Source organism: Carex rostrata, chromosome 10, assembly GCF_964058835.1.
Source record: "Carex rostrata chromosome 10, lpCarRost1.2, whole genome shotgun sequence".
Classification (NCBI taxonomy): domain Eukaryota; kingdom Viridiplantae; phylum Streptophyta; class Magnoliopsida; order Poales; family Cyperaceae; genus Carex; species Carex rostrata.
In genome coordinates, this window is record NC_135927.1 from 11,084,473 (window position 1) to 11,109,686 (window position 25,214).

The window sequence follows — 25,214 nt, forward strand, 5'->3', positions numbered from 1 at the left end:
TTGACGTATAAATTTTCATTATATCTCATTTCACGGACAACGGCCATGAAATGAGAACAAGGTATGCCGGTCAATTGAGGCTTCTGACATTCACATTCAACCTTGTTGTTGTCCTTAACAACAACCCTATACCCGAAATCCCTACGAGTATACTCAAGTCTCGGCTAATTACGCCTTGCTGGAATTTTTTCACCCTTAACTAGGACCTCAAAAAGCCCATGACTTCCACGATAAGGAATCACAGTCATGTCCCTTCCTTTTCCAATACGCTTTTGCAATAACTTAGTTACCCTGTCGGACCACACCTGACCATGCTGACATGCCATTTGAGCTTTGTTCGATCGTTCAAAAAACCATTTATTTAATTTATAGAACATATCCTCCACGACCGCTGCAACCGGTAATCGCCGACTAATTTTGAACACGGCGTTCAGTGACTCTGACCCATTTGTTGTCATTATCCCCCGTCGGTGACCTCCGTCCAAAGCTTTATACAACTTCTCTGGACATGGAAGCTCGTCTTCATCGTTAGGGTCCCTCTTACCCACCTTGTTAAGGTAGTCGATAGTCTTCGGACAACCAATTTCAAAGTCTTGTAACATCTCCTGCAACCTCCTAGGTTTGCATTTGTTCACTCCAGCTATGAACCTGTCACTAACCTCTCTCTTACGGCTCACGTGCTTGTAGAGATTTTCGGCAACATGTTGGGAGCAGTACCGATGCACACATTGATCGGTAGACTCATCCCATCCGAGATTTGGATCCTGAAACACGGCTTTAATTCCCAAATGTCTATCCGATATGACACAAAAGAATCGATTATCTCCAATTACTTCCAACCTTAACCATCTCATAAAAAAACCCCAGTTGTCAGCGCTTTCTTTCTCCACAATTGCAAAAGCCACTGGAAGCAATTGGTTTTCAGCATCGTACATACATGCCATTAGCAGCCTACCTTGGTACCGTCCCGACATGAAACATGCATCGATACTAATCACTGGTCTGAGGAACGGTATCGCTGCAATACACGCTCCAAATGCCCATGCCGCTCTGTGGAAGTGCCTATCAGTTTCTTTCTCAATCGGTTTCGAGATCACACAATACTTAGTTCCTGGATTGTTTCTCTTGATGGCTTCCAATAGTGGAATAAGCAAGTTGTACGAGTTCTCCCAACTCCCAAATAGATTTGCAATAGCAAGCTCATGACCTCTCCATAATTTGTTGTACTTGGGGGTTACCTTATCATATTTCATCATGACGATATCTCGAATATGATTTATAGAAGAACACACGTCCCTTCTAATGGTCTTATCAATCGCAAGGGCAACCATCTCTGCTGTAAGCTGACAATGATCAGTACGTGTTGCCGATACTGTGCACGTATGGGGAAGTGCTTGTTTGGTAATAATCCAAGATTCTGAAAGACCGTTCTGCTTTGCGGACACCTTAAATTTACAAAAAACATCTCTGCACCCCACCTCGTAACGTCTAGGTTCGCTCCTAATAACCCTGCACTCACAATTATTTTCAAGATGAAACTCATTGATTGCTATCTTTAGAGCCGTTTTCGACTCAAAAAATACACCTTTAGCCAATGGATTATCTGTCATTTTTTTTTAGCTGCCGAAAAAATCGACATCCGCAGGCCGAAAACCGGATATGTCATTGAAACTGTCAACCGGATGTGTCATATTTTCCCGACCAGTAATCGGGTACTGTGATTGACGGGACTGTGGTTGTGACTGATTGGGCTGTCCGATATCATCATCGGAACCCGACGGCTCACCGGAGAGCATCTCATCTCCACTCGCCAAACTATCAGAATCAATTGCATCCACAGGTACATGCGAATAATCGCGTACATGTCTGCGGACTGCACTGGAACTGGGTCGGGATCTCATTGGTATATCCACAGAGTGCCGACCGGTACTAGGTCGGGATCTAACTGGTATTGGGTCTTGATCCACATGATTCTGACTGCTACTGGGTCGGGATATAACTGGTTGATCCACAGAGTTGCTACCGATACTGAGTCCGGGTCTCATTCTTACATCCACAGAGTACCGACCGGTGCTAGGTCGGGATCTAACTGGTATTGGGTCGGGTTCCATAGGATTCTGACTCGTACTGGGTCGGGATCGAGGTTCAGGAATCTGACTAGTACAGTTCGGTTCCAATTCTACATATAACTCCATAATCTGGATCCTTTGTGAAAAAGACGACACAATTCCTAAAATCATTTCGAATGATTGTTGGTCCATTACCGGTACTAATTGATAGTCACGTTGTCCATCCGTGGACATATTAAACCTGGCTTGAATTTCCAGATTTGCTTGACTAGCATTGTACCCAACAAATTTATAAATCTCATTCTGAAGATAATCAAAATTGTGGTTCACGGTTATCGGTAATGAGTATTTAGCTCGGGTACTGTAATAGACCCCCTCATCATTATATTGGATTTCCCCTCCAGTATAAATTTTCGCACAAATAGTTGTCATTTTTAATTTCGATTGGTCTGACAATTTCAAAAATAACAACATATAATTAATAGGGCATTGGTAAAAATATTCTGGACAATTTTCAATAATTATTCTACACTATTTTGGAATTTCATAAATTAATAGGGCAACATTCTAAACTATATTGGAATTTTTAAAATTATTATAAACCATTTTGGAAGGTTGTAAACAATTCTAAATTTTCTGGACAATATTATAAAAAATAAAAAATATTTTCGAATGAAGTAATTAATTATAAATTAAATTAAATTAAAAATAACATAAAGAAAATAAAATTACCTCAATCGAAAACCGGTCGATCTGACTGTCAGAGCTCCGTAAGGAATCCGAAAAGCAAAAAGTTCCTAAAACAATTCTAAATCATTTCAGAATTAATCAAAATTATTTCAGAATTAATAAAATTATTTTAGAATTAATAAAACTTTTAAAATTATTCTGCACCATTTTTAATTTTTTTCAATTAATATGACAATATTCAGAATTTAAATAATTTCAAATTAAATAGTTACATATTTAAATAATTACAAATTAAATACTTCTAAATTTAAATTATAAATAAAATAAATTTAAATTAAATTTAAATTATAAATAAATGAAATTAAAATTATAAATTATAAATAAATGAAATTAAAATTATAAATTATAAATAAATGAAATTAAAATTATAAATGAATGAAATTAAAATTATAAATTAATGAAATTAAAATTATATATTACTTAAATTTAAAATATAAATAAATTAAATTATAAATAATAAATTAATAAAATTTAAATTATAAATAAATTAAAACTTACTGTGAGAGAGCGGATGAAATGAAAGCGACGACAATCTGTGAATTTATAAACTGCATTTCCGGAAAAAAAATTTCCAGAAATTCCGTCTATTTCCAGAATTTTTTTTTCCGGATTTAGCCAGTTTTCGTAAAATTTTTTTCCGAAAATAGACCGAATTTCCGGAAAATTTTTTTTTCCGGAAAGGGTAATTTTCGAAAAACATGGCTGATACGGTTATTTTTTGAAATTTAATATTAAATTTGGATATTAATAAAAAATTCGGCCATTTTTATGTCCAATTAAAAAGTAATCAACATGGTTAAGGTTATTTTGGATATTAATTAATGTGTCATATTGGGTGTGGACATTAGAGGTGTAGAACCTAAGAATAGTATTCATTTAATTTAATGACTAGATGAACTGAATAATTACTAAATTAGACAGCTAAGAGGTTTCTTCTATATTGTTTCTTAAATTTTGAGTTTTGTGGGGGTTGTTGAAATTTAAATTAAAAAAAAATCAAAATTTTCATTTCAATATATTTTTATTAAAATCTCCAGTTGTAATATTTGTAAATTTGAGGACTAATTGAAAAATCTCATATATTATACTAAAGAAACAGAGAGGTGCCTGTACACTCTCTCTCCTCTCTGCCTACTGTTTTTTAGTTTAAACTAAATTGTTTAATGCACTGTCAAGTTATTCTTGTGATGCCACTGTTAAACTTGTATATTCAGCAAATCCACAGTAAGCAGTTACTAAACAAATTTTAACTTGTTTCCAATCTCCAACTAGTTGAAAAAGTATAATGTCTGGTTGTGAACAGTGAACACAATGTACCAACCAATTCACCACTTGAATGTTTGTGCGAATTTCAATACATGAAAGTATTTAATATGTAAACTGTATTTTTCTATTTGCTAGTGCTTGTCCAAAAACTTGGTGTTTCGCGCGCACATATATTTGTGCATTCATCATGAGTTACTGGTACAACTAAACCATACTTCACTTAAAATACGAGGCAATCAGCAACAAACCAAATATAAAATCCAAGACAATAATTAATAAACAAAGATATATACCTAAAGACCAGTACGGCATCGGAGCGGGTCGACCAATCAATGCGGTATACTGATTCATGACATCTAACGGGTCTGGGCCCGAGAAGAAATAGAAGTCCAGTAGTCCTCCAATTATCTTGTAAGTTAGTGAACTTCCCTTGTAAAACACATCCATGCCGTTACTGTTAAGCAACAAAACCCCATGTGCTGACGCTCTTCCACCACTGTTTCTCAAATCCATGTATACCGGGTGGGACCCGTACAAATCCGTATTTAGATTAATTGCCGATGCATCAGTTGTGTACAAGGTGTATAGGTCATTGGGTCTCAACCGTATACCGCCAGATTGCGTATTTTCACCAAGACCGTATAAAGATGCAGTTTCTGGTAGTTGGGTTGATATTTGGATGTATTGGTCCTTGAAAACAAAATCAAAACTAGACATGTTGAAGATGGCTTCCCCGGTGGATTTACGGGTAATCGCAAAAGAAAACGGGTTGGATCGAAATGTGAAGATGAGGTTGGATCCGGGAAAGGAGATAAGAGAGAAGTGAGAGGAGATTTTGGGGGTTTTAGTGAGAGGAGGAGGTGGGTCCCGTGGTAAGAGGTTGTATGGTACCTCCCATCTTGGATTATCAGCATCTGTTATGTGAACTCTCAATCTGTTTTGATTCTCATGTCTGCATATTTTACAAAAAAATGATGTTATAATTTTCCTATTGTGTGACATTAAATCAATAATAGAAGCAAACAAGGATTTGATTCAATCTTAAAGCATCTAGCTTCACAAATATGGAATCATAAACAACAACAAAGAAGAATCATAATATGGAATCATAAACAACACAATATTTATCCTAACTTGTTTGATATTGCATATGATAAAGAGATTTTAGTTTCACAGGTGTTTACGTCCAATGGTTTGCAAATTGCTTTTTGTAGGCAGTTAGTGAGTATATATCATACCGAATGGTGTTCTTTATTATCGCAATTTCAGAATTTTCACTTGAGTCATACCAATGATCAAATTGTTTGGAGATGGACTAGTACTGGTCACTTTAGTGTTCATTCTTTATATGCATGGTTACTGTTTGGGGGCATACCTACTTCTACTTTTAATAGTATATGGTCTACTAATATACCTTTAAAAATCAGAATTTTTCTTTGGTTGGCAAAACAAAACCGCATTTTGACTAGGGATAGCTTGAGAAAAAGGGGCTGGCAGGGTGATCCAAGGTGTGTCTTTTGTGATTCATCTGAAACTGTTTCTCATTTATTTCTAACTTGTCCTCTAGCTAATCAGTTATGGGCTTGGATTGCACAATATAATAATTTTGATTTTACTTGTACAACTCTTGAGGAGCTGTGGGACATAGGTGCATGCATCCCTTTTAAGGATGCCAATTTAATTATGATTGTTATAGGTGCTATTTTATGGTCTATTTGGATTGAGAGAAACAGGGTAATTTTCAAGAGGGGGATTGTCAAACAAGCTAGTACTTTAGAAACACAAATTCTTGCAATTGCTAAATTTTGGTGCTCTAATCAGAAATATAATGTGCTTGACAATCTGATTTATGTGTTACCTCCTGATGTTAAGGGTCTGTCAGGAGATTTGCTTACTATCCCTATGGTGGATGGGCTGGATATAATCCCTATGCTTGGGATCGATCATTTTCAGGATGATGATATTGAAGATGCAGGGGTCTGATGTTTGAAAGATGCAGTTTTTTGTAATTTTTACTTGTTGCAGGGTCATTTTACTTGCTTTGGTCTATGTGATTAGTTGGCTAGGAGATGTTAATTTCTTTACTTTGTTTTGTTGTTGCCTATACAAGTGGGTATTATCTTGATGCCTTACTTTTGTATGCTTGTTTCTTATTTCGTTTTGTTAGCTAATGTAGAGACTCCCAATGTAATGGTGCCTAGGTAACAAAAACGATGTACTATGGTTTTTGTTTAGTAATGGAAATCGGTGGGTATACCCACTTCTCTAAAAAAAAAAGAATAAATTAATGACATGGATGTACCGGTACATGATTTAACACTGTACCATGCTGCTACGGGCACCCATATCTGAAATTATATGTACTATATTTCCTCTATTTGGTAATGGTACCAGCATCCGATGGGTCTCCTGTGATACTGCCTGGTCACTGTACTGCGGCTGTGAGGTGACCAGACAGATAGCACCGAATTGGACCAAGTATTTAGCACTAAAAGTAAGCTTAATAATTGTTTAGCATAATCTTTGATAAATCAAGATTAACTCAGGATGTAATCATGCTTTCTAATGAGAGATATTTAATAATGCGTGATAAAGATGCCTTAAAATAATTACCCCAATTAGTTTTGACATTAATTACTGTTTAATACAAGTTCGCCACAAAAATAGGCGTCTCGAGACCTGTAAAAAAAATCTTATTGCAGGTGACTTTTATTGAAAATAGTAAACAAAATAGAAGAAATCAGAGGATACGTGGGAACCAAACAAAAGACTCTTTTCAAGTTTCAAGTTTCAATTACCCTTTATTAAAAATAAATAATAAAAGATCTCACTAAGCTGAAGCATGTCAGTGTGCTTTTCCACTTAAATAGAAATTTTGGGGGTAAAAAGTAAAATAAAGATTAGGTTTGCTTAGCTTCAATGAAACAGAGTGAGCCCAAAATTAATTTCCAGAATAGAAGATAACTATATGATTATTTAAAATATAAATATATTTTTGTAGTTAAAATAAAATAAAAATAAGAATTTATTTTGAAGAAAATTTGGGATGCAATGCAACTGCCTCCCTTGCCTCACGTAGATTCGCGTACTGTTTAAAGCATGCCGGTGTCCTTTTTCATTTCACTTCAGTTCCATGTTGTAGAAGCGTGTTTGCTTCTATGACTTTGCTACTTTTGAAGAATCAACAAAGGAGTGTTTTCAGTGTCTTTTTTCTAGACAATTTTAAAACTTATAAAAAGAAAGATGCAAATGAACATTGTCAAGCAAGGAAATTTGATAATGACTCTGAACTAATTCTAAAAAGTTCAACTGAAGCTAAAAACCCCATTTAAAAAAATGAGAGGGGAGGGGAAGGACAAAAATGAAAATGCATTCTAGGATAATATCATCTCTCTCAATTAAGTAATTTCCAATACACAAAATATCAAATGATGGAAAACCGAAAAAAGAATAAAGGAAAAAAAATCTCCTTACTTGACAAAGAGTCTGAGATTGGGAATATCAGGTCCATATTTTGAGGTACTCTTTATCATCTTGAGGTATCCTACGAGAGAACCTCCATTTAATGTGCTCTCCTCTAGAGATACCAGGCGGTAACCATAGCCAATTTTTTCTTCCAATGCGATTCCGCTGCTCAAACAGAGAGAAACCAACAATCCAAGAATCAACAAGGATGGAGAAGAGAACACCATTCTGTCTGACTGTCTCTCTCGCTCCCCTTTCTCTCTCTCTCCGGGGTTTAATGGTGCAATGTGGAAGGAGAGAGCATGGTTTTACACAATGGGTACTGTTTTTAACATGCGATGAGATGTTAACTATAGTGTGTTGAGTCTGACTGTCTGAGTGGTACGAAGTGTGGGATCAGTATCCTCCCAGGTACCTGACTCAACACAATTGAAATGGATGGCCCAGATTTAATTTCATCCGGTGGATGCTCGGGATGGCGTTAGGGGGCAGTATTATTTGTGCTTTGAGATTTGTGTCAAGTTAAAAATTCCAATTTCATACCGTTCGATTCAATTGTATTCAGTCAGGTAACCTGACGGGATGTGAATTCCGAAGTGTGACCGGTGCAGGAGCCATCAAATCAAATTCGATTTTGGGTTCAATCGGAGCTATTAAATTTGGTTTTGTGTTCGATGGGAACATCAAGATTCGTGCGCAGAGGCGGACTCAAGTGAGACCGGGGGCTTCTGAATTTGAAATATTGTTGAAGATATATATATATACATGTCCATAAAATTTTGCCTCTCCTCCCCCTCCCAAAATAAATTTGACGCTGTGAAGAGCTCAAATTTCTAATTTACTTGAATTATTAATGATTGTATGTACAATTAATTAGATTGTACGTATGTGATGCAGGAGCCATTAAATGGTAATTTTGATTTTCAACCAAAGGTTAATAATGAGTCAAGTTAGTATGACATCAGTGTCATTTCAGCCTATATAACACTAATTCTAAAACCTATCGAATCGACTTTAAACGGTGAATTCAAACCGTTCAAACCAATTTACTTTATGAGTGATGCATTTACATACAAATTTTTTATAATTTCTATTTATTTTAGTATCAAATCAAGCGGTCAAAAATGTTGAAAAACGAATGCATAAAAATTAACTTAAAAACTTGTACATTTGACTGCTTGACTTGATACTAAATAAATTGAAAAATTATAAATTTTGCATGTAACACACAACTAATTAAATAAATGGGTCTGAATGATTTGAATTCACCGTTTGAAGTCGATTCAATAGGTTTTGGAGTTAGTGTTATATAGGCTGAAATGACACTGATGTTATACTAGCCAGACTTGTTAATAATATATAAATTAAGTGTATTGGAGAACAAGTAATTTTGATGAGAAAAATAAAAGAAATTTTTAAAAATTTGAATACACCCATTAATCTGTTGAAGGTTTCCAAAAAAAACATTAATCATGTTGGTCAACTGTCCAGAATTTAAATTAGCACTAATTACAATGTGTGATGTACTTTAACAGTCCACTTTTGCCAATTCCCCCAAAGAATTGAATGCCAACAATTATGTGCATGAATGCATAGAGGCTCTTATTTTTATTAAATAAATTATCCGTGCAACACAACCCAAAATACATCCCTATCCAATTTTAAAATTAACTAAAATATAATAATTTTAAAAGTCAAATTAACTCGAATCTGTGTTCATTCAAAATTAGACGATTTAAAACTAAAGCCAAGAATCCGAATTTGGACACAAGATCTAACTATGGCACTAAAGATCTGAAATAAAATAACCCAAACACAACCCGATCGATGATCCGAATCCGTCTCTGACCCGTTTAGCTAGTTATCAAATATCTCCCAAGACTATTATCAACCTCCCTAAACTAATATAGCATCTGCATATATACACACAAAATGAAACCACCACGTAACACTTCCATGGTGTAGTCAAGTATAATCTTCTGATGAAATCAAATTTTGTATTCCATACAAGAAAACACATTACATTAATTTGAATCTAAAAGTTATATCTCATACAACATTCCAACTTGTAACTGCTTGCCAGGTGGAATCCGGAGCGTCGCAACATTCGAGCGGAAGTTCTTCTGCAAGAATCTATAAAAACTGTTTATTATACGTTGCTTAATATACCCCTGCTTCTCTGTCATTTTGAGTATGATACGACCCAAAACAAATACTACACCATCATGCAAGGCTGCATCGAGCATCTCCCTCTCCTCTTGGTTTTCTGTTGCATCTCTGAACGCAGCTATGACAGATTCCGCAAATTCATCTCCTTCCATGGTGTGGACATCCATGTAGCCGAATTGTACCAAGCATCTGTATACACCCATTGGGCCCAACTTGCCAATGTTGAACCGTTCACTTGGTAGAACGGATCGGACCGGCAATGTACGGACAGTGACAAACACCGTCACATTGCGGATGCTACCAATCAGCTCTGTATAATGCCGGACGATCGGAGGGATGCCTAAAAGACACATACCACATATTCATCACATGTTATGTTTCAATGATTATAAACTATAAATTCTTAAAAAATAACAATGATTCTGTACCATTCATGAGATCTGTACAAAAGAAACAGACACCAGGCACCCGTCTGGTAGATGCCATCAGTTCTTCAAACTTTTGCCGATCCAACATCCTTTGGGCCTCATATTGTGCCTTCTTTCTACGGCCGTACGTCCATGTGAGAGTGATAACAATGAAAATTGCCGAGATAGCGAACGGAACCCAACCTCCCTCGACAAGTTTATTCAGAAGGGATGTCATGTACACGCCTTCTATGATGACAAAGACAGTGAAGAATAGAAGGGCAAGTGCAATGTTTGTTTGCCAGATAACAATCATCACCACCGTTAGTAGAAATGTTGTGATTAGCATCACCCATATCACTGCCACACCTGTAGCATAGGTAAACAGAAGTTTTCTTATTATATGACTCAAACCCCATGTCATTCCTTATGAAACGACCTTATTTGTATAAGAATAACATAAGCTTCAATTAGTGAAAAATAAAAATTTCTCCTATATAATTTGTAATTATATATGCAAAAAAGATTGTTGTTAGATTTGAGATTTGAGAACACTCTTGATTATTTGAAAGTATATCCTGATTTAGAAAACAAATACCATAAGATATGAAACTGTAAAGAAAAAGCAGCACTGACCAAATGCATTTCCAATCTCAGCACCGCCCTTGAATCCGACGGTGATCAAGATACAAGCAATCATCAGAAAGTAGTTGACCTCCGGAGAATAAACCTGCCCCTCATGCTTTTCGGATGTGTGAACCATGGTAACCCTCGGGAAGCAACCCAAGGCAATCGACTGCCTGATGATAGAAAAGCTTGCTGATATCAGAGCCTGACTCGCAACTACAGCAGCTAAGGTGGCCACTATGAACATGGGCCAGAATAATGGTTCTGGTACCGAGCTATAGAATGCCGTGGACAATTGGTCAGGGTGCTTTATCAGATATGCTGCTTCGCCGGCATATGCTAGGATCAGAGCTGGATACACCATGGAACAGAAAGCAAACTGAAAAAAAAAAAGTTAATATGAACAAGCAAGAGCAAGTTTGACATTTTCCCATTGATAATATGCAGAAATTGTGCAATTATACCTGAATTGCACCCTTGCTGAAGTGGCCTAAATCAGCGAACATTGCTTCAGCACCTGTTGACGATTTTTATTTTATCAATTAGTCTTGTGAACATCCTGATATATTTTCGTATGCTTTACAATTTCTTTTTTTGAAGGTTGTCGGCAATCGCCTGCTTTACAATTTCTACATGTTTACTAAATATAAAGCTTGATATTCTAAACATGAAATCCCTAAACAAGTGTGATTGCTCTTAGTTGAACTTCACAATACAAATGGATGGATCAGAGAGGGCAATAAAAAGTTTCAAGACATTTTTCTTTAAGTTATTGATCACTGGGTGAATTACTTGAGATTCCTTTTTTGAAAGCTCGGTATACACTAGAAATTCACTTCAATTATATTTTACAAACCTAAATGCATTGCCTAATCCCAGGAAATTTAACCACCAAGTTATCTTGTGAAGTGTCCAAACTAGATTTTGTTCTAATATTTCCATCAATTTAATTCTAAGTTTAATTACTTTAAACTTATGTAAGGACGAATAATAAGCTAGAACTACCATTCTGGCTAATACACAAAATAGTTTGGTACTATACCAGTAATGCAAAGTGCAATTGCTCCTAGCAATGTCCATCCTTTCCTCTTCTGATCAGCAAAGAAATAAAACATGTAGTGAGGTGATATTGCCTTTAGCACTGGAGGGTAGTATTTGATGATGTTGTACAACCCAATAAGAGCAGTGAATCCGAACCAAAGTATCATGATTGGAGAAAAGGAGAAGCTCACTTTACTGGTACCAAATCTTTGGAACAAAAATAGTAACAACAATATTGCCACCGATAGCCACACCACATAATCTGTAATAGCAATATATGTAATCTTAATAAAATTGACTAGTTATTTAATGTACAATTTTTAATTAATGTACTAAGAGAACTAAAAGAAATATAATTAAAGAATTGTGCAGTGATCTTGGGGCCAAATAAGAATAAGACACTTAAGTTAAACATATCATGTCTAATATAACTTGAGTCACTAAAATTCAAATTAAAATCTGATAAAACTATTAGTATAAATGAGGTGAAGATTAATTCAATATTCAAAAATACTTGCTCGTTGATCATGTTTCCAAAATCACATATTTTTGCTGCATGAATATTGTCTACCAGGTTGAGTACCAGTGGCACCAGTCCAAAGTCCAAACCTCCCACTTATTTATTAACATAAAGAAAAATTATTCAGGTACTTACTTTGGGTAATTTTGGGGGATCTGGATTGAATTCCTTGCACTGCTGATAGAACTGTAAAATTACAAAATGGGAGTCAACATATATACCCAACAATGAAGGAAAAAATTTCAGAGCAAAATGAACAGTATATGTGCATTTTACTATGAAGTATACCTGAAATAGCCGGAGTGAGGGCACCATCACCTATGACCATGCATGTACCGAGTAGAACTATATAAGTGATAATTTTCTGCGCAATAAAGCTCTCTTCTAAGAACCTTTTTGCTTTGGACTGAATTGAGCTTCTTGTGCTATGGAATTGCAAATTGGCATCAGAATCCAGACTTCTTAACGACATCACCATCTCTGATTTGAAATTCAAATGTTGCCGCAGTAACGAGTACAAAGCAAAGGTCCCACCTTTAAAATCAATCAAATGTTAGAACACAAGTACATACTGAGATGTGGACATTTTCCTATAGCATCATTAATTCCTTCTCATTTTCTAAAGGGATCAACTAACTATCCCCAGTCAATTTCCCCCATTCATCCCCCAGTCAATAACTACTTATGGGAATCATTAACTAACTGTATTTCATTAATTACTTGGAGGACCACTTAATATTTGATAGATTTTATAACTGACAAGTGCAAATATGGATACCTATGCACGCAAGTGTTAATATATAATATATCAAGTATTCATACCTAAGATACCAAGTATTTCGAAAAAAAAAACTGGATACATCACACACATCTTTTACACGTTTTTAGAGTTGTTTTTTTTTTCTCCGTTCAATTTTGTCAATATTTCTGACGATTTGTAACGAAATTTGTAAATATAAAATCATGGACGTCTTCTATGTAATTTTCTCTTTCAAATGAGATCTATGATGATGTATTTTCGGATTGTCCGTTGTGCAAGTATTTATACCTCGTCGTGCAAGTATTCGTACATCGTCGTGAATCCCTTATCGTGTAAGTATTCATATCTTGTCGAGTAAGTATTGTTGAGATTTGTTGAGATTTATGTATGTTTATCGCATTAGTAGAACTATAGGGTTGTATTGGTAAGAAATGAATTATAGAGAATTATAGGGTTACGGATGTAATTTGTAACGCCTATATAGGCCCAACTTTCCAAGGAATAGAATAACAATTCATTTTAGAACCATTTCCTCTTTGTCAATTTGGTATCAGAGCTGAAAAAAACGAAACCCTAAAATCGCTACTGTAGCGCTACAGTAACCGCGATTTCACAGATTCAAGGAAGAGCCACCTCCGCCTAGCTCCGCCCGACTGCCTGAGCTCCGCCTCTCTCCGTTCAGGTCGCCTGACCCTCCTGGTCACAGCCTGAGCTCCGTCCGGCCGCCGAGCTCCGCCCCGCCCTAGTTCTACCGCCACTGCCATGATCTAGGCTTCTCTGACCTAGATCCGCCGTCCAGCTCTAGATCCGCTGCTCCTCTCTCTCTGCTCCGCCTTCCCTTTCTCTTGGCCAAGCAGCACTGTAGCTCCGCCTTGACCACCAGCCATCTTTTCTTTCTCTTCTCTTTGGCTGTTTTTCCTCGTTTCTAGGCCGTGCCACCACTTTTAGGGCCGGCCAGCCACCAAAGGTAGGTTCCGAGTGTTGATTTGGCCGGCGTGGGAGGCCTAAATCCCACGGTACCCGAGAAGCGGGTTCTTGGTTGGGTTTGATTTGGTTTAAGCTCGAGTCTTGATGCGCTAAATCAAGATCGGGACAAGAGGAAGAGAAAGAAAGGGGGAGATGGTTTAGATACGTCTTGGAGATGCGAGATCGGGTCTAAGAGAGTAGTAGAAGAGATTCGGACTAAAGATCGATACGTGAGGCGTAGATCTGAGTCGGATCAATGTCAGGGGAGAAGACCGGGAATGAGGTGACCCAGAATGTGTTCGCAAAGGCCTGAGCGAAGCTGACCCCTGATGAGATGGCTGCTTTGGTGGTGCGAGCGTTGGCCGTGTGCCAAGCTCCTGTTGAGAGCAAGCCGAAGGGGCAGAAGGTTGACCTGTCACCTATTGACATGAGACTCGAAGGGCCAGCTCTAGAAGTGAAGGATCTAGAGGGGTACTCGACTGAGGGGGAGAGCCGGATTAGGCTACAGGCTGGGGCAGTAGGACTTCCAGAGGTGAAGTCAGCACTAGCGGTCTCCAACTCAGGTCACACAGGTGACACAGGATTCAGAGGCGAGCCTCGACGGTGTTACATATGCGGTGAGGTAGGTCACTTGTCCTAAGTCACCTAAGGGAGATGCAGGTGAGAGGGGGTAGTCTGGAGTTCGTGGGGGCCAAAAAAGTGAAAGAGGAAGCAACAGGGCAAATCTGATGGTTGCAAAGAAAGCGAAAGAAGCTATTGTGGGGTTATCCGAGGAGGATCTGATCTTGGAGATAGTTAGGAGGAGGCAGAAAGGAGCAAGTGAGGGGAAGAGTGTGGTCGCTGACACACTTGCTCTTGCCTCTAAACCCACTACTAGGTCACCAGATTGGATAATAGACTCTGGTGCATCTCGCTATATGACTGGTGTTGTTAGGGAGTTTTCTTCCTATACTCACCTAGCAGTCCCAGATAGCATTCAGATAGCCGATGGTACTGTCCGGCCCGTGGTTGGTAAGGGTACTGTGAGGTGTACCGATTCAGTGACTCTGACAAATGTGTTGCATGCTCCTTCCTTTCCCGTAAACCTGGTGTCCATTAGTGCTATTATTTGTGAGCAGAAATGCATTGTGACCTTTGATATTCCGAAGATGGTCTTTCAGGAAAAGGGGACAGGTCGGATACTAGGGACTGGCACATGGCGTGATGGGTTGTGGTACATGGATAGAAAAGGGATGGACACAGCGCTGGCATCTGTGGTCGATAGAGTGGGGGCAGGAGGATCTGGGGTGAGTGTGGAGGATGAGTTGCTTCTGATTCATCGGCGGATGGGGCACTCTTCCTTCAGCCTACTGGAACGTTTGTTTCCATCAAAGTATGAGAAGGCTGCAAACAGAAACTTGTGTGTGACGGATGTGAGTTTGGGAAGCACACAAGGAGTTCGTATGCAAGCTCAGGAAGTAGGAGTTCTCATGCCTTTGATCTGGTACACTCGGATGTGTGGGGGCCTTGCTCAACAACTTCGATAAATGGGTATAGATTTTTTGTGACTTTCATCGATTGTTATTCTCGTGTCACATGGTTGTACTTGATGAAAAACAAGAGTGATGTACTTGCTTGCTTCAAGGATTTCCATAAGGCGGCTCAGACTCAGTTCGGTGTTGTGGTGAAGGCACTGAGATCCGATAATGGGACCGAATATACAAACAAGGCATTCGAGGAGTATTTGTCAGTTCATGGGATACATCATCAGACCACGTGCCCTTACACACCAGCACAAAATGGAGTGGCAGAGAGGAAGAATAGACACTTGTTGGAGGTAGCCCGGTGCATGATGATCTCCATGAATGTTCCGAAACATTTGTGGGGACAAACAGTCATAACAGCCACACAATTGATCAACAGAATGCCATCTAGAGTGTTGGACTGGCAGACTCCATGTGTGATATTGAAAGGAGATAATGGGGGTATTCTTTCTCCAAAGGTATTTGGTTGTGTGTGCTTTGTGAAAGACAACAGACCAACAGTGGGAAAGTTGGATCCCAGAGCGGTGAAATGCATTTTTGTGGGTTACTCTGGTATTCAAAAGGGTTATGTGTGCTGGAGTCCAGTAGAGAGGAGATTGTTTGTGAGTATGGATGTTACATTTCGTGAGCTCAAACCTTACTACTCCTCAGAGACTACATCACCCTTTGGAGACTCGCTTGATACAGGAGGTATGAGGCGAGAGGGGGAGAGTAGTAGTGATGGTGAGAGGAGGATGGTGAGTGTGAGTAGTATTCCTTGCCCACTGATGGATTCGACTAGGGTTGAGCCGGAAAATGAGGATTCGGTCAGGGTTGAGCCGCAAAGGGAGGATTCGGCTGTGGGTGAGCCGGAAGTTGAGAGAAATGAGCTCGAAGGTGGTAGCACTCAGGCTCAGGGGGAGTCAAGATACCGTGAGGTGTATGTGAGGAGAAATAAGCAGAGTGAGGGAGTCGTGGCTACAGTGCCACCTGTGCCAAGTCCCTTGTCCCTGCCTACTCCTACTCCTGAGACACTTACACCATCTACCTCAGACTCAGAATACACAGGTGCTATGATTCCTCTCTCTACTCCTCCCACTCCCCTATCAGTAAGAAGGACTCCTCGCGAGAATGCGGGCATTCCTCTTGACCGATATGGTTTTCCGCATGAGATTGCTCAGTTTGTCTCTTACTCACACATATCACAGGTACATAGAGCGTTCATTGCATCATTAGCCACTGTCTCTATCCCTAAGTGTTGGCAGGTTGCTAAAGAAGAACCGAAGTGGAAAGCAGCCATGTTAGAAGAGCTCAGTGCCCTTTGCAAGAACAAAACCTGGGAACTTGTGTCACTGCCACTAGGCAAGAAGGCTGTTGGATGCAAGTGGGTCTTCACAGTAAAGCAGAATCCAGAGGGTCTGGTTGAGCGCTACAAGGCTCGGCTGGTAGCGAAGGGGTACAGTCAGACCTATGGCATTGACTATGATGAGACCTTTGCACCCGTGGCGAAGATGAGCACAGTGAGGACACTGGTTTCCATGGCAGTGAATGAGGGATGACAGTTACACCAACTCGATGTAAAGAATGACATTCTTCATGGTGATTTGTTAAAGGAGGTGTACATGGAGGTTCCACCAGGGTTTGGCACAAACCAGACAGTGGGTAAGGTGTGCAGGCTCAAGAAGTCGCTCTATGGGTTGAAGCAGTCCCCTCGGGCCTGGTTTGATAGGTTCAGGAAGGCTATGGTAGGCATGGGCTATCAGCAAATCAATGCCGACCACACAGTGTTTTCTCGACAACATGGTGATCACATTACTATGCTGGCTGTGTACGTTGATGATATGATCATTACCGGGGATGATGAAGGGGAAATTGCACAGTTAAAGACAAAATTGGGGAAGAAATTTGAGGTGAAGGATTTGGGACAACTTAGGTACTTCCTTGGGATTGAGGTGGCTCGCGAAGCAGAGGGGATTGTTCTATCCCAAAGGAAGTATGTCCTAGACTTGCTTACAGAGACATGAATGTTGGGGTGCAGACCTGCAGTTTCTCCAATTGATGTCAAGGCCAAGATAAGTGCAGAGGCAGGAGAACAGGTTGATCGTGAGAGATACCAGAGACTGGTGGGCAGATTGATCTATTTGACACATACTCGTCCTGATATCTCATTTGCAGTGAGCGTGGTGAGCCGCTACATGCATGACCCTAGGAAGGGCCATATGGATGCAGTGTATCACATTCTGAGGTACCTGAAGAGTGCACCGGGGAAGGGCTTGATTTTCAGGCAGAATAGGCACATGAACATTGAGGGCTATTGTGACTCTGACTGGGCCAGTTGCCAAGATGACAGGAGATCAACATCTGGCTACTGCATGTTTGTAGGAGGCAACTTGGTCTCCTGGAAGAGCAAGAAGCAGCCGGTTGTTTCGAGATCGACGGCAGAAGCTGAGTACAGGGCTATGACATTAGGAGTTGCTGAGATGCTGTGGCTGAAGAGGTTATTAGAAGAGCTCAAGGTGAATCACGGAGCTCAGATGAAGTTGTGGTGCGATAGCAAGTCAGCGATCAGCATTGCCAACAATCCTGTACAGCATGATAGAACCAAGCATGTGGAGATCGATAGGTTCTTCATAAAAGAAAAACTAGAAAGTGGGCTATTGGAGCTGAGTCATGTAGCTACTGGAGATCAAGTAGCTGACTGCCTCACCAAAGGACTTAGCTCAATGGATCTAGTTAGACTATGTGACAAGATGGGTTTGATGGATATCTTTTGCCCATCTTGAGGGGGAGTGTTGAGATTTGTTGAGATTTATGTATGTTTATCGCATTAGTAGAACTATAGGGTTATATTGGTAAGAAAGGAATTATAGAGAATTATAGGGTTACGGATGTAATTTGTAACGCCTATATAGGCCCAACTTTCCAAGGAATAGAATAACAATTCATTTTAGAACCATTTCCTCTTTGTGAATTAGTATTCATACCTCGTCGTTCAAGTATTCATATCTCGTAATGCATGTGTATATAATTCATGTCTGAAGTGTTTGTACCTAACATATTTTATCATTTTTTTCATATGACACAGGAGGACGTCTGAAAATATTAATATTAAGTATTGCAAGTATTTATATATCGTCATGTAAGTGTAAATAGTTCATATGTAAATTTTTATTTTTATTTCCATATGGCACGAGATGATGTATAAAAGTATTAATTTCAAATATTTCAAGTATTCATACCTTGTTATGCAAATGTTAATAGTTTATGTATTAAGCGTTTTATCTAAAATATTTTATAAAAAACTTTTTCTTTTCTTTTGACATCAGATAACGTTTGAAAGTACTAATATAAAGTATGCAAGTATTCATACCTCCTCATGTAAGTGTAAATAGTTAATGTATCAAGTATATGTATCTAACAAGTTTTATTTTTTTCATATGGCACTGGATGATATCTTAAAGTATTAACATAAAGTATCACAAGTATTCATACATCGTCATGCAAGTGTGAATAGTTCATGTATCAAGTGTTTGTATCTAACAAATTCTATCAATTTTTTTCACATGACACTGAATGATATCTGAAAGTATTAATATCAAGTATTGCAAGTATTCATATATTGTCATGCAAGTGTGAATAGTCCGTGTATCAAGTATTTGTATCTAGCTAACATATTCTCTATTTTTTTCCTTGTCACACTAGATGATGTTTGAAAGTATTAATATCAAGTATTGTAAGTATTGATAACTCGTAATGTAAGTATTCATACTTATAACTGAAACATGAATTATTACGTTGAAAAGTATCTTAATTTAATATTTTTTTACAAATTACTCTATTTGATGCTTGATTGTATTAATACGTAATGAGGAAAGTATTCACACCTGTGTATTTATGTACTAATATTTACGTTGTAAACTATGTTGCATGGATACAGATATGGATATCGCATCAGATATGATACAAATACAACGATACGACAATTTTTAAAAATCTAGAATACAAGTATGCATACAACATCGAGCAAATATTTATATATTCGTAATACAAGTATTCATACCTAAGGTACCTAACATATTTTTAAAATAACTGAATGCAAGTATGGATGTCTATACGTACAAATATTAATATATAAAAAATCATCTATTCATATCTAAAATATTAAACAACTAAAATAACAAAAAACAAAATAACAACATAATGAAAAAAAAGTCCAATTGAAGTAGCAGCTCAACAAACATTCTGGGGTTAATATATGCAAATTGCGGATCTGTACAGAACCAGCTATTCAAGCTCTAGCACTTTAACGGTTCTTTCTGTTCGGTTTTGTACCGAACCGAAGTAGTTTGGATCAAACAGTTCAGTTTTTTCAGTTTAACGGTTCGGTTCGGTTCGATTTGTTTTTTAAAATCGAGTTATAATTCGGTTCGGTTCAGTTTGAAATTTTTAAAATTGGAATAACCGAACTGACCGAACTTTGATATATTATGAATTTGATCCAGACCGTCGCGGTTTATTTCTTAATTAATTGCTTTAAATAATTCAGTTTATTTCTTAATACCCCGGTTTATTTCTTAATATACTTCGGTTTATTATAAATCAATTGCTTCAAATAAAAAAATAAAAAAAATTCCGTTTGAACCAAACAAACCGAACAAACCGGAATAAAACTTTGTTTCGGTTCGGTGGCAATGCTAAATCGGTTCGGTTCGGTTCTATTTTTAAAACTAAATTATAATTTGGTTTGCTTAGTTCGGTTCGGTTCCAACCATACCGAACTGATGAACACCCCCTAATTATATATTAGCACAAAATTTAAAAAGATTTTGTGCATTACAATTCAGATTCTGATCAAACAGTCTGAGCTTAAACTCAAACGATGATCGAGGTGATGCAGAGAATCCGGACTCTTCTTTTATCTTGCCAAGATCATTAGCATCACTCTGTTACTAATTTATTCTTATTTTGGTGTTAACACTTAGCAACTGCCAATCCAAATTAAATAACATGTTCCATCCCTTTTTTGTCCTGCTTGGAAAAGCTGTGAGGAGCAGCCCGCGAGAAGGATCACTTCTTGTTGTTTGCAAAAAATGTGATTAAATCAAGTCGGGAGTGCTTCAAGGTTGTGAAAGAATAGAATTGGCCCAAGTGCAGATAATATGTAAGAGATAAATCGGATGCGGAGGGAAATTAAAATGCTGGTTATTTTTTTCTTTTTTTAGAAACAGTTAAGTCGTTAATTTTGATGATTAATGAGTTAGTTATAGAAAAGTAGTTAGTTGGGGGATAAATGAGGGATAGGAGATGGGATAAAAATCTTTATTCTTTTCTAAATTGATGAAAAATTTCTTCCGCATTTTCTCCATAAAATGGAATCATATCACAAGAGAGTCTAAGTAGATTTGATATGAAAAAGACTAGAATTGAGAAAAGAGATATTTTTTATGGAATTAACTAGAATATACCCATAAACATAAATAATTTCCTCCATGAAATCTATCTGCCTAATTACATGAAACTATTTGCCTTATAAAGAAGCCTCATTTTCAAAATTAAAATGACAATGACGAGTACCGAGCAAAAGGTACTTTCAATAACATCAACAGAAACTCGAAAGCAAATGTAAAATTTCAAGTTGATTTGATGAATAATTATTTTCAAATTTTAGAAAAAAATCAGTACCTTCTCCATGATCGTCAGCCCGAAGAACAATGAGCACATACTTAAGGAGTCCCATCAATGTAAGGGTCCAGAATATAATACTAAGTATTCCCAAAAGGTCCCTCTCTGTTGGCTCAGACAGCTTGATGGATGAGAAAACATAGAGCGGGGATGTTCCGAGATCCCCGTACACCACACCGAGAGACTGGTATCCAAGCACAATTGTCTCCAGTGTTGTAAATGCCTGTATTGTTTCATTTCAGATACGATACCAGAGTCAGATTTTCTACTGTAAAAACAGCTGTCACATCTATAATTCATATTGTAATTTGGCGCCTTATTCTTATGTAATGAATCAAGTAAACACACTAAATATCATTTTAATTGCTTTTTCAAAGTTAATTTATAGAAAATTTTCCCTATTGATCATGGATATATTTTATCTATGCATGTATACCCTTTGCTCTAATCACAAAAAAACTAAAAAATAAAAATATAAATAAAACCACAACCTTTGTGTGTCGTTGGGGCATCTGGTAAGCCTTGGTGAAGCTGAAGCCTTTCTTGAGTGTCGGCTTCTCAGAATCAGCCGTAACCTCTCCCTCTTCTCCTTCATTACCATCATCATCATGTGCCAGGACCTCGACTATGGTTTCATTTTTCTCTTCAGCCATCTTCGTTTGTTTGTCAATCTTCCCCTCTTTGTGCTATTGTAGAATAGCAAGTGCAGCGAGAAGAGGTTAATTTAGGGGTGACCGTTGGAGACCAGGAGGAAAAAGAAGAAGAAAAGATGAAGGGCAGTTCGGTCAAGAAGAAAGAGCAGAAATAATTAAAGGAAGCTGAAACTGACATCGGGCCCCAGCCATTAAATGGGGATGAACCGCTTCAATTAGCTAAAGGGTTAAATTGAAGACACGTTGTCACACCCCCGATCCGGAGGTGCGACGATTATTACCGCGTCTATTTACCATAACAATATACGTAACATAAGACATGGATCTTTTTATGCATTGCCAATAGTATCCATTATTTTTGGCACATCTCAATTTATTTACAATAATTATCTGACATTTTATAGTGGATGATGCTAGAGATATATTATCTGCACCCTGTCAGATATAATAAACCCAAATCCCATACTTTTAGGTGGCCCTGCTGTCAAATATTACCCATAAGCGCTCTTTATCTTCGTATAATAAACCTGTAACCCACAAGAGGAAACAAGTGAGAAATAATAAATTATTTCTCAGTGCTGATTGCCACTCAGATTATTGGATTCGAAGGAAATCCATATTCAGAATGAAATCACCGCACGAGAAACAAACAGTTCATTTTATAATGACGAATGCAAATGCTCAATAACAGTATCCAATTGAATAACAAATATTTCATAATTAATTCAGAACTCTAAGAATCTTATCAGAATAAATGGTTTGGGTCAAAATCTTTTAAACCATAAAGTCAGGTAACGTTTGGGACCTAATCTTTAGAACCACTTAGTCTGTTAACATTTGGTTTCATAACTTTACAATTTATAGTCTGGTAACACTGAAAGATACTATAACATATATCTGTCGTGTTAGGGCTTATACCATTCTAACTATTCTGACATATTGTTAACAGAACCAATACGGAAACAATATTACAATACTGTCATTATCGGAAAGAAAATCAATCATAAGACAGTTACCACAGTTCATTAGTTTCACAATCACAATTCACATTTATTCAATATCCCCTATCCAACCAGTACTGGATTCAGTTGGGGCCATTTACCATATGCGCATAAGGGTCCTGGAGTAAAGTCTAGTGGCTAGCTAGACTTTACAATATATTAATCCTTTTTCTCCACTATATGGAGGTTCAAGGATTACCGTATTTCATATTCATTCAATTCAGTCACTATGGTCTCAATCAATCATTTACAATAAGAATCAAGCAATCGATAAACAATATCAACATGACAGTCAACGGACTTACTTGTAATTCAGTTTCAGTTGTATTGGGCTAATGCATATGATGCAACAGTTCAATCAATACAGTCAATCAAATATTCAAAATGCACAGTGAATCAATACAGTCAATCACTATTTTCCTCCATATTGATTGGAAATTTTTTACTATTCAATCAAATATTCTCCAATCAATACAGTCAATCACTATCTTCCTCCATTCTGTTACATTCATTGATCTTTTGATTTTGATTGAGTTCTTGTTTGTTCTCAGTACGAGCACGAGGGGACTATACCTTGGACATGGTTTACCACTGCTTTCCGTGCCCGCTTCATGGGCTAGGCACGTCTACGGACCCTTAGGCAGAGCTTCGAGTCTCTCACTCAGGGCAGCTCGACTGTGCGCCACTACGGGTCCCAGTTCATCAGCTTGTCTCGCTATGCCCCCGACTTAGTGGTAGATTCGCAGGATCGCCGCTTGCGTTTCATTGAGGGATTGCAGCCCTCACTGTCATTGCACACGACCGCCTATTCGAGCACGGCCATCGACACCTTGATAGACCACGCGGAGTCGATAGAGAGACTCCAGCACCAGCATCAGAGTGTCCGACCTAGGATCGATTTCACTGCCTCCCAGGGACGAGGTAGGGTTGTCCCCTCCCAGCAGATGGTGAGGCAGCCCCAGTTTCAGCCATTCCGTGGTCCGTCAGGATCAGCAGCTCCTCGCCTAGCCTCAGGCGCCTGCTTCATCTGCCAGTCTCCTAACCATTGGGTAGTTTTTAGCACCGCCCATCATCCGCAGACCGACGGTCAGTCAGAGCGTACGATCCAGACGTTAGAGGATATGATCCGCGCATGTGCGCTGACGATGCGAGGCGACTGGACGGATCATCTGCACATGGCAGAGTTCTCGTATAACAGTAGCTATCACACGAGTATCGGCATGTCATCGTTCGAGGCTATGTACGGACATCGAGTTCGTACTCCTGTTTGTTGGGGGCCTACTAGTGCGATTCGCCCTACCGTACCTCAGTTGATCGAGGAGTGTGCGGATAAGGTGCGAATTATTCAGGACCGGCTAAAGGCGGCTCAAGATCGTCAGAGAAAGTACGCAGATCCAAAGCGTCGAGATTTCAGCATGGAGGTGGGCAAGCACGCCCTTTTACGAGTGTCTCCCCGCAAGGGAGTTATGAGGTTCGGAGTTAAGGACAAGTTAGCACCACGTTACATAGGCCCGTTTATGATTCTTGAGCGAGTAGGTAGTACCGCATACCGACTTGCATTACCTCCGTCTCTTGCTGGTGTACACGATGTCTTTCACGTATCTCAGCTGCGACGCTACATGAGAGGCGAGTCACATGTTCTAGAGTACGAGCCGCTACAGGTGGCTCAGGACTTGATCTACGAGGCCCGACCGATACGCATTCTGGATGCACAGGAAACACAGCTACGGAGACGGGTTATTCGCCGAGTACTAGTGCAGTGGGAGTATCATACTCCGCGAGAGGCGACTTGGGAGCTCGAGGATGAGATGCGAGATCAATACCCTCAGTTATTCGCATCGATGGAGTAGTCCCAGACGTTCGGGACGAACTTTTTATTTGGGAGAAGGTTGTTATATTCCGAAATTCTAAAACGTGATTAATTTCTAAATTTATCTTTGCACTAAACAAAAATCTTCAACTAGATTAATAATCGATCAAATTAATCTGATTATTAAAACGAGACAAAAATTTCGAAACATAAGCGAATTTATGAAATGAAGTACTTAAATTTTTTTTTTTGGGATTTAAAAATACAATAAAATAAAATATATCACCATAAAGAAAATTATAGTTATTCGGTAAACTAATAAATCGAAAATTCGCCACAATCGTGGAACTTAAGAAAGAAAATAAACCAAACTAAATCGATTCTTGTAACTAAATAAATAATATTGAGATCTAATTAAATGTATAAGAATACAATTTCTCATGCACATAACATTATAAAACTTTATTAATGCCATTCGTTTATGAATTATAGAAGTATAACTAAATAGATATTTATCTATATAATT

The 25,214-nt window shown here is 38.2% G+C and overlaps 2 protein-coding genes, 1 long non-coding RNA gene and 1 pseudogene across 3 annotated transcripts; all 4 read right to left on the reverse strand.

The window, feature by feature from the left end:
- LOC144560961 (alpha-xylosidase 1-like) overlaps positions 1-7,777 on the reverse strand; it is a 28,713-nt pseudogene extending 20,936 nt beyond the window's left edge.
- Positions 7,778-9,592: 1,815 nt separating this feature from the next.
- LOC144560287 (potassium transporter 26-like) lies at positions 9,593-11,000 on the reverse strand. Its single transcript, XM_078309453.1, has 3 exons — positions 10,763-11,000; positions 10,148-10,495; positions 9,593-10,059 (listed from the first exon to the last, which is right to left on the reverse strand). The coding sequence occupies exons 1-3, from the start codon at positions 10,998-11,000 to the stop codon at positions 9,593-9,595; spliced, it is 1,053 nt and encodes a 350-aa protein (XP_078165579.1).
- An 857-nt stretch (positions 11,001-11,857) lies between these two features.
- Positions 11,858-12,750, reverse strand: LOC144560464 (uncharacterized). Its single transcript, XR_013513404.1, has 3 exons — positions 12,603-12,750; positions 12,450-12,500; positions 11,858-12,056 (listed from the first exon to the last, which is right to left on the reverse strand). It is a non-coding gene; the product is annotated as an uncharacterized LOC144560464 (long non-coding RNA).
- Positions 12,751-20,917: 8,167 nt separating this feature from the next.
- LOC144560288 (potassium transporter 6-like) lies at positions 20,918-21,908 on the reverse strand. The gene is made up of 3 exons (XM_078309454.1): positions 21,716-21,908; positions 21,225-21,447; positions 20,918-20,934 (listed from the first exon to the last, which is right to left on the reverse strand). Exons 1-3 carry the CDS (start codon positions 21,875-21,877, stop codon positions 20,918-20,920), a joined length of 402 nt encoding a protein of 133 aa, XP_078165580.1. The 5' UTR covers positions 21,878-21,908.
- Between the last annotated feature and the right edge of the window lie 3,306 nt (positions 21,909-25,214).

Coding starts and splice junctions, on each gene's coding strand:
- LOC144560287 (XM_078309453.1), bottom strand. CDS start 11,000: ATGTTCATAGTGGCCACCTTAGCTGCTGTAGTTGCGAGTCAGGCTCTG. Junction 10,496..10,762: donor TGAGATTGGAAATGCATTTG/GTCAGTGCTGCT, acceptor CCTATGCTACAG/GTGTGGCAGTGATATGGGTG. Junction 10,060..10,147: donor TTGTACAGATCTCATGAATG/GTACAGAATCAT, acceptor TGTGTCTTTTAG/GCATCCCTCCGATCGTCCGG.
- LOC144560288 (XM_078309454.1), bottom strand. CDS start 21,877: ATGGCTGAAGAGAAAAATGAAACCATAGTCGAGGTCCTGGCACATGAT. Junction 21,448..21,715: donor TGCCCCAACGACACACAAAG/GTTGTGGTTTTA, acceptor GAAACAATACAG/GCATTTACAACACTGGAGAC.